The sequence below is a fragment of the Oncorhynchus tshawytscha genome, linkage group LG19, assembly GCF_018296145.1.
Source record: "Oncorhynchus tshawytscha isolate Ot180627B linkage group LG19, Otsh_v2.0, whole genome shotgun sequence".
NCBI classification, from domain to species: Eukaryota; Metazoa; Chordata; class Actinopteri; order Salmoniformes; family Salmonidae; genus Oncorhynchus; species Oncorhynchus tshawytscha.
In genome coordinates, this window is record NC_056447.1 from 29,608,146 (window position 1) to 29,622,142 (window position 13,997).

Below are 13,997 nucleotides of genomic sequence, written 5' to 3' on the forward strand. Positions count from 1 at the left end.
GTTCATCATGCAACTGACCCATAAAACAAATGGATTCATAATAAGCCTACCCTTTAAAATACAACACGAGCTGTAGGCCTATTGAGCAATGACCAGAGGGAAAGAGAGCAGCATGATGACCTCTCCCAAAACCGTCTACAATAGATAAACAGGCCTGTTGACCATGGCTGCAGCTGTACCTTTCAGATAATGGCTCTTATCTCTTGACCCTGTATCATCGCTAGGAGGACCTCAGGGATAACAGTTTTTGTTCTCTCCCATGTTACATACTAGTCATATACAGGTTCTGATCCTTCTTGACTGTTCAGGAACACTTGAAACATGCGGTTACAGTTACATAAAGGCTTATTTGGAGGGCAGCGTTGTACATGGAGGGCATGTTTGTGCAGGTCACAGTACGGAGGGCTGATAAAATGTATCTCACTTGTAAACAAAGGTAGAGTCATTTTGATGAGAAATCAGCTGAGAAAATGATTAGGGATTCTACTCTAAAGGCTTTGTGATGAGGCTTTTTCCTTGATTCTCTCTATCTCCCCTCCCACTCTCTCTCTCTCTCCCCTCTCTCTTTCTCTCTCACTTGCTCTCTATCGCCTTTCCTCCCTCCCCAATTTCCAATTGACTATGAGAACTGGTTGAGTGAAACAAGTTTTCTGTGCTTTAGATTGATTAATCAGAGACATTCCAGTGCAGATTAGTGGTGAAGCAACATTGATCTCTGGGTTGTTTTATTATTGAATTAACATTTAAGAGGTTGTACTTCGGTCATTGGGGGCAAATAAGGGATGGGGAAACTATAATTATTGTGATGGTTAGCTAATGGTATAATTTTCCCCACTGAATGAAGTAGCACTGTTTTAATACATTCTTATCTTGATGAATAAGTAATTATTGCTGTTGGGAGAAATTGCCGGTATTGAGAGTGTAATCGCAGCAAATATATCTATTAGCAGAGCTTGACCAGATTTGTAATATTTATTATTAAATAACAATATTTAATTTCAATATTTAATTTTACCTGATGTATTTTAGGTTCAATCGTATTGTATTTACCTGCAATGCTTGAGTCTGTTATATTACATGATAACCACTTTCCTCTTTTTGTCTCTCCCCAGGGATCCTTACCAAATCAGCCAGCAATTTGCTTCAAGGGGAGCCAGGGGGTGAGATGAATGTGTTTTCACTTCCTTTCTAATGCTTCAGAAATGAAATGCTTGAATTAGTTCTGATTTGCTGTACAGGCAGCACATTCGTAACAGTTCCTCCACTGCATTTTTTTAATGAGATTCAAAAACATGTCTTGAAACAAGAGGGCAGTTCAGTTGCATGCATCCACTGACTAAACCCTGAAGGCCTGCCTGATTAGATTGCACATGTTATTCTATTGTTCTATTCTTCAGCTGGTGGTTATTGTTGCCTTACAGAGATATACAGTAGAATGGAGCTGTTCTCACATTTGTTGTTATAAATACAATAATAGCTTGACTGCCTTGCAAAGGGACTATCAGTATTTAATGTGACCTCCTTTGCATTTGTGGCATGTGTGAGTTTAGGGTTGTTATGCTTCAGCTTTCCATGTTCGATTTAGAACTGGATTCAATCAGACATGCTACAGCAATGTTTATACAGAGTCTTTATTTACACAACTACAGTACTGCCAGTTATTCTGAAAACTGGAAGCATATAGCTGGTATTCTCACAGTATTCCAGGACCATGTTCGTGATTTTTATCTGACTACAGGGGAAAATATGTGATAATATGCTAATGCATAAATACTGCAAACCAAGTTTGTTTAATTGTAGCTATGTGTCATGTTATCCTTGATGCTGAGTGTAGTCAGACCTAGCACATAATCTACAGAAACACTTGGCAGTGAAAGGGAGAAGACATTCCTGTGAAGCAGCAGTAAAGAAAGATGCCTGTGTCCAACCAGATTAGCCAGGCACTAAAGCACCCTCCCCAGCGCTGCTTGCTAGCCTACTGCACATTTACTACACAATCGGTCGGCCCTGTCTAAAAGGAGCTGCTCTAATCCCTGCATTGACCAAAGTGACTTTGCTCTGTACACAAATGCTGGCCTGTGTGCTCACACAGACCCTAAGAGAGGGTACACTATACCCCCAGGCTGCTAGCCAGGTTACTGGGTCAGGCTGGCAACTGAAAAGGCTTTGTTTGGAGAGGGGGAGGAGGTTGGGGAGTTGGTGAACCCGAGGGAGCCCCATGTCTCCACGCCTGTTGTCTCTGTGTAGACATGAAAGAGCCGAGATGAGGAAAGGGGGATGCTATGGCAGCCGTGGAGTTGTTCTCCCTCTGTCTGCACTGTTCTTTATGGCGCTTCATCAGAAAATAATAAAGTACACTGATACAGAATGTAGCTTAAGTAAACAGAAACATATGTAAGGCATATGCAAGCCAGCGAGTGTTGTAATTGAACATATGCAAAATCGAAGCGATGAATACGGATAGGCGACATCAGTCCTTCTGTTTAGCTTTTTTAAGTGTGTGCAATTAAAGTATGCTTTAGTCACTGAGTAGGATTTTGTGATTATATCTTTGTTGGCACATTATATATTCAAATTGCTTTGGCGGAATTCAAGCATAGGCTCCCTCCCCCTCTGACAGCGGCCCCCTGTGCTGGCCGGTTGGGCATTAATGAGCTATCTGCCGTTGGAGGGAGAGCAGATTAAGCTGTTAATGGGGGGAGGATGGTGGTGAATGTGGCAGACTGGGGTACACCAGACAGAGGGGGACCAATGGGCTCTAAGGTTCCTAACAGTACAGTCACGGTAAACAGTGTCCTTACCCATCATATCTACAGCAGCTCTTAACATTTCAAAAACAGTGTTGAGTGATATCATTTTCCTGTACTCTTGAGCTGGTGACATCACCCCCAGCCCAAAAGAGATGTGAATGTAGACTAGTGGATGAGGAGTGGGTATGTGATGAGAGGGGTGATGCTTGTGACCAGTGATAGATGGCATTGTTCCCTCAGACGTGCCCTGCTGGTCCAATAGACTAGATGTAACGTAGTAAATGGAAATCCGTTGACACTCAAATGATCAAATCAAAAATCAAATCCAATTTGATTTGTCACATGCGCCGAATACAACAGACCTTACAGTGAAATGCTTACTTACAAGCCCTTAACCAACAATGCAGGTTTTTTTTTAAAGACTCCAAAAAATAAGAAATAAAAGTAACAAATAATTAAAGGGCAGCAGTAAAATAACAATAGCGAGGCTATATACAGGGGTACCGGTACAGAGTCAATATGCTGGGGCACCGGTTAATTTAGGTAATATGTACATGTAGGTAGAGTTATTAAAGTGACTATGCCTATATAATAACAGAGAGTACAGCTGTGTAAAAGAGGGGGGGAGGCAATGTAAGTAGTCTGGGTAGCCATTTGATTAGATGTTCAGGGGTTTTATGGCTTGGGGGTAGAAGCTGTTTAGAAGCCTCTTGGACCTAGACTTGGCGCTCCAGTACCACTTGCCGTGCGGTAGCAGAGAGAACATGATCACTAGGGTGGCTGGAGTCTTTGGCAATTTTAAGGGCCTTCCTCTGACACCGCCTGGTATAGATGTCCTGGATGGCAGGAACTGAGGTGGTGTCTGGTTAGACTGTAAACTCTCCTTCCAGACTCACATTATGCATCTCCAATCCAAAATTAAATCTAGAATCGGCTCCCTGTTTCGCAAAAAAAAGCATCCTTCACTCATGCTGCCAAACATACCCCCGTACGTAAAACTGACTATCCTACCGATCCTTGACTTCGGCGATGTCATTTACAAAATAGCCTCCAACACTCTACAAAGAAAATTGGATGTAGTCTATCACAGTGCCATCCGTTTTGTCACCAAAGCCCCATATACTACCCACCACTGCGACCTGTATGCTCTCTCGTTGGCTGGCCCTCGCTTCATATTTGTCGCCAAACCCACTGGCTCAAGGTCATCTATAAGTCTTTGCTAGGTAAAGCCCCTCCTTGTCTCAGCTCACTGGTCACCATAGCAGCACCCACCCATAGCACGCGCTCCAGAATGTATATTTCTCTCGTCATCCCCAAAGCCAACTCCTCCTTAGGCCACCTTTCCTTCCAGTTCTCTGTTGCCAATGACTGGAACAAATTGGAAAAATCACTGAATCTGGAGTCTTATATCTCCCTCACTAACTTTAAGCATCAGCTGTCAGAGCTGCTTACCGATCATTGCACCTGTACACAGCCCATCTGTAAATAGCCCACCCAACTAACTCATCCCCATATTGTTATTTATTTTTTTGCTCTTTTGCACCCCAGTATCTCTACTTGCACATTCATCTTCTGCACATCTATCACTCCAGTGTTAATGCTAAATTGTAATTACTTCGTCACTATGGCCTATTTATTGCCTTACCGCCCTAATCTTACTTCATTTGCACACACTGTATATAGATTTTTCTATTGCGTTATTGACTGTATGTTTGTTTATCCCATGTGTAACTCTGTGTTTGTGTCACTCTGCTTTGCTTTATCTTGGCCAGGTTGCAGTTGTAAATGAGAACTTGTTCTCAACTGGCCTACCTGGTTAAATAAAGGTGAAATAAAAATAATAATAAAAAATACCTCCGTAAAGAGATTACACTTGACATAATATGTATGTAAACATTTCAATTTACATGACATCCTTGCCTTACCTTTTGTTGTGGCTGGCAACGTGACATTCTCGCATGGCAGCTCCAAATTTACCGTAAATATCACTATCACAGTAACTTAGCCAGTAGCCACTGTCTAGCCAGTAAGCTTGCAAATTATTTAACAAAACAAGCAAATTTTCCTCTAAAACAGATTAGCTACAATTTTGAATAATGCAACTAAACCATATTACACTCTTGAATAATGTGACAATTGACAAGCCAGTGCAGACAAATAAAGGGTTTATTTTCTCGTTTGTACACATATTAAATGTAGCTTTCAAGACCACACAGCTAGATAGCTAGTAACGTTAGCATATCAAACATGAATGTTTACTCCTCTCATACGGACAGAAAATATCAGCTTCAGCCTATTAAAGTTACCTTTTAACAAACTAGGCTTCATTTGATGAATATCATGGAATGATAGGCATTATAGGAGGTAAACGCAAAATTGTGACTGAATACGTTGATCATTTCCCTGGACATTGCTCATCCAAATATTTATATATTCTTAATTCCATTCCTTTGCTTTAGACTTGTGTATATTGTTGTGAAATTGTTAGATATTACTTGTTAGACATTACTGCACTGTTGGAGCTAGGAAGACGAGCATTTCGCTACACCCACAATAACATCTGCTAAACACGTATGTGACAAGTAAAATTGGTTTTGATTTGGTGAATTGATTAGCTTCTTGCTGCATTCTTCTTACCAGGAAGGTGGCTCAGAGCATTCAAGGGGGAAAAACACTGAGCTTCCCTTTTTTAAAGCTAAGGTGACAATTTCAGAAAGTAACAGGTGAAAACTTAATAAAAGTCTCAAATATAATGAAAATGTCTACACATTTCAGTTGTATTTTTGCTGTATGAATGTTGGGTTGAACGAGACAATTCTGTTTACACTGCACTGCTTAGAGGGGGGAAACTATCGGGTGAGTGTCGTGTGCGACCTCCAAAGGTAGTGTTAGAGACGTGAGAAATACAGAAGTTTACATTACAGTAATGTCTCTTGAGAATCGATACCTCCCGACAATCTCTCAAAATTCTCCTTAATCCCCCTCAATGAGAATAGATCCTAAATGCTGTCTGGTGCTGAGAGGAGAGTAGAGGAGGCATTAGGGAGCATTCTTCCCAGGGATCATCTGATGACAACTGTGTGTGGCTCAGCTAGGACCCCCCCTCCCCCGGTCCCTCCCGTCTACCTCCCTGATTATTGTGCCGTTTCACCCTCTGCCTTGGCTGAAGCCTTGGGCGACATCAGGGCCTCCATCTCGCATGCGGCTGCCCCGACCCTACCCCCACCCAGAGCGCTCTGCCTCTCCATCTCACTGCAAATTAGCTTTAGCTCCGTGTCGGCGTGTGTGTGTGTCGGTGTGTGCATGCCCGTCAGGTATTTTCCCGAAAGCTAATTAGAATAACAATAAGAGGAATGCAGTCAGAGAGAGGTCCTTTCCCAGTGGCACAACTAGAAGGTGGGGGGAGTCGTCCTTCAGGCACACTTCGCTCTATTCATCCCGATGTGTCAAGCTAGGAAAAAGGCTCTGTGTGCCCTGCGCATCTGAGGCCCACTGTTTTGACTGGCAAAGCTGTTGGCCCCAGTATTTTGGGATCACAGTATCTGAGGGACAAGCCTAATGAGACATCTCCCAGTCCAGGGAAGCCCGGCTCTCTTTCTTTAGCAAGCAGCTCTGATATTGAGAGCTTGTGTAGCTCTGCAGTAGGGATTCGAGGAGGATATTATTCCAAGTTACAAGGGCTTTTAGAAAGCACATATTTGCATGTTTTTGTGTAGTAATTAAGCATGTAACTTAACACAGTTATGGAACTGGAGGTACGGAGTTCTGATGTTTTGATTGTTTGGTCGTTGGACTGAGAACATGTTGATTCCCAGCAGCACTGATCTATCTGGCCCGGCACCGACTCAGAGAGTGTGTGGTCACCTCTCCAGGATGACTAATAGATCCAGGATGTTGTAGTGCTGCTCACATATTAGCTCAACCAATATGTGTTTATTTATTAGCACATGTCAAAAAACTATTAGGAACATTGATTGACATACCCGGCCCCCATTGTTTATACTTGTACAGTTGTAGTGTTCTCCTTTCATTACATCAACAGTGATAGGAACATCATGGCAGCTATTTATATCACATCACAGGAATAGGCTAAACCAAGGAGATCCTGTTGGAACTAAATCCATCTGTACACCAGTAAGCACGGACCCAGAAGCTACCTAGGAGGGTAATAAACTATATTTCAAAGTGATGTTTTTTTCTTCTTCTCTGAAAGCACCAGTGCAACAAAACAGACATCAGGGAGAGTGAAAAGCAGTATGTGATGTTAGAAAGAGCAATCCTCTGTTCCTCCGATCTTTCTGTTTGTCTGGTTGGTTGTTCAGCTATCAGCAATGGTCACTTTTCCTCAACTCTTCCCACATCCATTATTTTTCCAGCATTTTAAAAATGCTGCACAACAGGATACAAGCAACACTGCCTCTGTAAACAAAGATGGTTACGGAAATGGAATGGTCAGAGGGGAGAGTTTCTGTCTGAAGTCTGTAGTGCTTGTGTTCTTTAGGGTTCAAATCACTAGAGTACTACAGACTGAGCTATTGTTTAACCTAAAGAAGAATAACAACCTCGTTGTTTACCAGATTTAGAGTGGGTGATATACTGTACAGGAATGGAAGGAGTGAGTTATTGAACCATATGTTTGCTGAGGTTGACAGATTAGCCCAGCCTCTCATGGAGAAGGCACATTTTGCTTGGCATAAGAGTCGATACCTTGGGGGATGCTGTAGCCAGGCCAATTGCCCACCCCCTACTCCCCTCAACAACCCCCTTAAAACCCCCAACCCTCCTCTCTGTGGATCGCCAAGTCTTTATCAACGGTAGGGCTGACTTGAAGCACAGGAACAAAAAGACAGCCTCACTAAAAGCAAGATTTAAAAGAGAGGTGATCTCATGCATTGTGTTCATGATCTATGAGTCATTGATCATACGGTAAACAGCGGGAGGATTGTGGAGAGCCGGAATTAATATGTGCCCCAGATTTCCCTGTGGCATCGTCTGCCTGTGTTGCCTTCTATGGTTGTCTGCATGTGTCATTGGAATAATGCCTTCCTTTTTAAACGCCACTTGTAAGCTTCCTTTTCCTTTTTGACCAATAGTTCTGTGTGGAACATTGTGAGTGTCTTAGCAGTGTTTCCTCATAGTACACATGGATCCAGCGTGTGTGTATTGCTGTTTGTGAGGAGAGGCAGCGTGGCAGAGGGAGGGAATGCTGTTGTCCCCAGCTCTAATCCACCCCCTCCTCCTCCCAGAGTAGTTCTCTCTGTTCTGTTTGTCCTCTCATTGGGATGCTTTGGTGATCACCACATACCAGAGAGACCGGGAAAGAGAGGACTGTGGAGTACCGTCCCTCATGCACGAGCTGAGCTGGGAGTCACGCTGTGACAGTGCTGTTGTCCTAGCCCTCTCCAGCCGCCCGCCACACGTCCCTGCTGTTCATGAATAATCCAGGCTGGCCGACGGTCCATTGCTCTCAGCTCTGTGGGGGAAGATGCAAGAACAAAAGACAGGCAGCTCACAGCAGCAGCCATGACTGTGCAGACTGGGATAAGAGGACAATGGCCAGTAGTGTCAGTACAGACAAGGGCAGGAGGCACAGACTAGAGTAAATCACGTTCATATATCTAGGCACCTGCTCCCATCACTGTGCTGCCATGCTAAATACCAGAGCTAGGATCTCTACCTGCTCGGTAATGTCTACAGACCCAAGAAGTAGAAAAGAACATCACCAAAGAAATACTTATCATCTTTCCTGGCAGATGGGTGGTTAGCAGGAGGAAAGAAAGTATATATCTTTACCAGAATAATGATCTCATCCGCCACCAAATGTAAGGCAGAAGAAGAGCAACATGATCAGAGATAATGAATAGTGTTAATGCTGTCTGTGTGTCAGAGGAGGAGTTTTCCATGGACACCAATGAGGGGTGCCCTTTGTCCTGCTCTAACAGCAGAGCCCCCACCAAGTTGTTCTGTTCCAGTCCAGTTCACACCTTACAACAGCCTGAAAGTATTTGACATCTCTAAACACACAGGGCCGGCCAGCCAGCCGGGAGTAGGCTGCAGCATATGTGCCTGGGCCACAGTGGGGGTTATTGTATCTTCCCCCGCGCCCCATCGAGAAACTGTTCTGACAAGGTGCTGAGGATTGTCAATCTGATGCCATTTTGCTGGGATGACTGTCCAGCTGCCAAGTTCAGCTCACAGGATGGGCACTATTGGACAAAGCTGACTGACTCAGTCCTCTGACAGTTCACTGCTCACTGACTCCCATTTGTTCTGTTGGGGCGTTTTTAGAATAATTTGCGTATGTTATCCATTCTTTCTCACAATTTGTTATAATTGTCCTGTACCTTGTCTTGAGTATTGTACCAGGATTTGAACAAAATAAATGTTGTGTAATGTGGCATTGCTTACTATTTTAAATGTCCCTTGGAATGATCAGATAAAATAAAGAGTACAGACAGAAGTGTGATGCCTAATTCCTGTGGTTAGCGAACGCTAAATAGTGATTTGTTTCCTATGTAGACCTAAGTAGTTAGTTGGAGGCATTGACCGCTGATGTTGAAGCGTGGCATACGGCCTCAGCTGCAGCGTAGCTTAGGAGATGTTTAATCTTAGTCCTTCCATGTGACCTACGGGAGTGTGGGGCTCCCCCGCATTAACCAGAGATGGGAAAGGGAAGGCTCACACTGCCTGGGGAAGATAGGGGCCCCTGAGGCCTGGGGGCCCAGGGCAAGGACAGCTTTATGGTGCAACCTGCCTGCCCTGTGTGAGTCTGCTTTATGGAAATACACATCTCTGTTACTCACACTGATATTAAACTTACCTGTCAATGTGGGTGGTGGTTCTGGAACAGAAAGGGACCAAGGTAAAAGTCATGTTAGATTTCCATCCGTTTGGAAAAGGGAAACCCACAAAATATTGATGATTTTTTATTTAGTTTAAAACAAATGATCAATATTTCAAGAGTTTTGTTGTGATGAACATTTGTATAGATTTCTTTTAAATACACAAAAGCACACAAATGTAGGCCTAAGCTTTTTCGTGTACCTTTTCTATTAAGTGTTTATTTGAAACCCTCTAGCATGATTAACTGTCCTGGGAAATGTAATCTGAAGACAGGAGAAAGTGGCAGGTAGCCAGTTGATGATGGCCCCTGTGTGCTCAGACAGAGCTTTTAACGGGAGTGCCTCATGCTTTAGGGCCCTTAAACTTCACACCAGGTACTGTCGGGGCTAAAAGCTGCCAGGGGAGATGGTTTCTCCCACAGGAGCCAGGAGTGCAGAGTTGGGAACTAATGGGTTAAATTACATATGGTTATGAAGATAGAGAAGAAAGCTGTGAATAAAATGGGTGCGCCCTCAAATTGGACTGACCTGAATAACATTGATTAGGTGACAGGCAACTCTAACGCTTGGCTGGAGGGGGGTGCTCGATGTTTGCCTCGCACTAAGGGCATAGAAACCGAGGGAAGTGCTAGCGTTATGGGGATTTGGGGTTCTGGGGGGTGCGGGGATTGCACAGCTAAGACTGTAAACCCTGAGCTGTGCTCTCCCTAGGGGCAGGCAGGCTTTTGTTTATCAGCGTCTCCATTTGAAACAAGTCATTCTCCATTGCAATGCTGTCTGCCTTGACCTACTTCTGGAGCCTCTCTTTCTATGACTTGTTGCTTGTAATTTTGGTCAAGACCAAGTCTTGAGGTAATAGGTCCTGACGATATGGCTCTTCTGTTGCTTCTGTTTACTTTGACTCTTTTTTGGTTGATGGCAGTTAATTAGCAGAAACCTTAAGCAGCCATTAGTGGAATCGTACCCCACTTCACAAAGGGCTGGACAGATATAGGTCAACATAACTAATGGTCAGTTTGATATCACAAGTGTCCATGGCTTTGTGGGCTGCCTTGCGTTTTGTGTTTCCGCAGTGTGGCTTGCATGTTGTGTGCTATAAAGAGAGCTGAGGCTCGGTGATGGGGGTAGGGTGCATAGCTCGCTGTGGGGTTCGGAGGGGGGTTGAAAGAGGAACTGTTTATTGGCTACAAGCTACAGAAGCTGCTTATTGCTGTACTGCATAACTAGGCATTTGTGGCAGCCAGAGTCCTGCCTGCCACATCTACCCCAGGCACTGTGCTTTCTGCCAGCCAGCCTGGAATCAATCACTTCACAAATATAACGAAACATACTGTTTCAAGGCCACTGTCTGTCCTCTGTTTGTCTTATGGCTCCTAATAAGATGAAAATATTACGTTATGTTTTGGTCCTTTGTGTTGTTAGCCGTGTCAAGCTAGTCTGACACCATTAGAGAAGTGAAAGTGACTTATTTTCAGATGATTTGCCAACAATTTCTGAATTCTAAGTACTGTATGGCTGTGCACATTGTCTGTCAGTCAGTCAGTAATCATGCTGGGTCAAAAGAAGTAATCATTCTGTGGCCCATCTCTCTGCCCCTTTCAGGCGGTGTCAGAGGAAGGACCTAAAAATTGTCAAAGACTCAAGCCTCTCAAGTCATAGACTGTTCTCTCTGCTACTGCACTGCAAGTGGTACTGATGCACAAAGTCTGGAACCAACAGGACCCTGAACAGCTTCTACCCCCAAGCCATAAGTTAATTAATTAGTTAACCAAATAGCTACCTGGACTATCTGCATTAAGCCTTTTTGCACAAACTTTGTTTGACTCGTAACATACACTGCTGCTACTGTTTACTTTCAATCCTGTTGCCTAGTCACTTTATTCCTAGTTATATATACATATCTACCTCAATTACCCCGTACTCCTGCACATAGACTCAGTACTGGTACCCTGTGTATATACCCAATTTATCATTACTCACTGTGTATTTATTATCACTTTTATTATTACGTGTTTTACTTTTCTATTCCTCTTTTTTCTTTCTCTGCATTGTTGTGAAGGGCTGTAAGTAAGCATTTCACTGTTAGTCTACACCTGTTGTTTAAGAGCATGTGATGAATAAAATGTCATTTAATTAGATCTTGTCCTCAAATTTCCTCTGCTTATTCAGATTGACGAAAGTTGGAAGAGAGGCATCGGGGCAAAAATGTCTATTTACATAATATGTACATAAACTTCTCCATGTACATTAGCAATGGAATGTCCCATGCTGAGAGAGGGGATGACGTTCTTGCTTCGCAGCTCAAATTTACCGTAATTATCACAGTACCCGCTAGACAGCTATGCGAGCAACTTTTAATCTACCATATTGCACTCTTGATTAATGCAACAAAACCATATTACACTCTTTTAAATAATGCAACAATTCACAAGCATGTGCAGACGTCAAAATGGTTTATTTTCTCGTCCATCCACTCATTAATTTAGGATCAAAACAATATCACACCCAAAGTGGCACAGCTGCTAGCTAACGTTAGCCAACAACATCTGCTTCATCAAGTAACTTTAGAAAAGCAAAAATGTACGTTTACCCCTCTCATCATACAAATATAAAAGTACAGTAACATTATCATACAGGGTCATTAATATTATACAGCGATAAGTAGCTAGCAAGCTAAGCAAAATGTATGCATCCTCCTCGCATATTACCTGGGGTGAAAGTTTAATTAATTTGTTCCCGGTACGGGACCGCCTATGTGTGTACACACTTGTCAAACCGTCACTTCAAATGGCTCCTTTACTAGGCTACCCGTGCACGTTCATCCACATATTTCCAGCCTCCAAAAAGTGGTGAATGGAAAGAGACATCTGTTACACAAAACACCCTAACAAGATGTATGACATTTGACGATTGTCATTACGCCAGAATTTATGCAGCCACTGCTGTCCGTGCCCGTCTCGGTCACTTATCTCTGCCTTGGCAAAACGTCAATCATGTTCTGATTTAAATGTTCTCTTCGTACCACATCACATTTTGGAGCGTAGGCTATGACGCTCATTTATAAGTCAATTTGCAAAATTGTCATGCCTCAGACATGCAGTAATGATAAATAGTGGTGTAATAGCCTACAGTTTTCTTTACATTTTGTTTTATTTATTGAGAGAGGCTCATATTTGACCTGTACGGTGTATTTTGCCAGGATGCCATACCAGACCGCCTAACTTTCACCCTTGCATATTACTAGCTAGCTAGTTAGCTTCGTTAGTTAACATTGGCTGACGTTAGCATTCAGCTATCTGAACCATAGCTAGATTGCTCACATAAAATGCCATTTTTATTTAAAAAACTATGGATTTTAGCAGCCAAAGAAAAGCTTGCATTTACACAGGACAAACGTGGGTACAAGGAAATCATTCAATAATGGACATTTTTACAAGTATCAACGGACAGCAACTCGATCTAGTCGGAGGTGCCGTACACCCACACTAGTCACCACTCAACTTTATTGTACTTGTACATCTTGGAGTTGAGAAATTCAGCTACTTGCATTCTTGTTAGCTTTTGCTTTGAAATAAATGACAGTGTTCTGAGATTCCCTCAAAGCTACGGTGTCAATTTCAGAGTAAACGAGTCTCAAATATAAGGAAAATGCCGATACATTTCAGCTGTTTAAAAAACATTGCTCTGCTATTTAGAATTTTACTGCCGCAACCTCCGGAGGTGGTGTATTACAGTTAAAGGTCTAGCCGAGGGTATTTTCTCGAAACCTCTGGGCAATCTCTCGTAGTGAGAAGAGACCCTAGGGCACAGGCTCAGCATCAACAAAACTGTCAATTTCAATAAATAAATGGACAGTCAGTGCACCAATGTTTTTAAGTACATTACAATACCTCTTGGTTAATAACATTCTTTGTTGAATTGGCCATTTAGTGAAAGTAGGTTTTTAGGCCATTTAATGTAACTGATAGCTCTGTTGGTCGCCAGGGGAGCCCTGGACAGTACTGTATATGACACTGGCCACTATTATCCAGGTAGAGGGTCATGAGTTCCTATTGGTAATGCCAGGATATCAGCCTCCCCGGTCCACTGGCTGACAAGAGGTCACCTAGTATGTCCCATTGGACCGGGGAGGCTGATATCCTGGCATTACCAAGCCATAAAACTGACCTTATTGTCTTAGCCAGTTGCTTATTTAGGTCAGTTTTATGGCTTGAAAACAGCGGGGGGTCAAGCCCGCTCTCATATCAATACATTAAAATCTACTTTGGTCCACTAGCGAATAAACTTTTAGATTACATTTACTCCAATCACCCCCTGGTGAGATAAAATGTACTCATTAAATAACAGTGTTGTTCCAAAGCAGTAAAATCAAAGCAGCAATGCTGCAATGTTGATACAAGTGTGT

The 13,997-nt window shown here is 43.0% G+C and overlaps 1 protein-coding gene across 1 annotated transcript in view; it reads left to right on the forward strand.

Moving 5' to 3' along the window:
- The window catches only part of LOC112218603 (RNA polymerase II elongation factor ELL2), a 39,815-nt gene that overhangs the window by 1,960 nt on the left and 23,858 nt on the right, over positions 1-13,997 (forward strand). Inside the window, exon 2 of the mRNA XM_024379526.2 lies at positions 1,113-1,160. Within this exon, the coding sequence (XP_024235294.1) occupies positions 1,113-1,160 (48 nt within the window). The remainder of the gene's footprint in view (positions 1-1,112; positions 1,161-13,997) is intronic.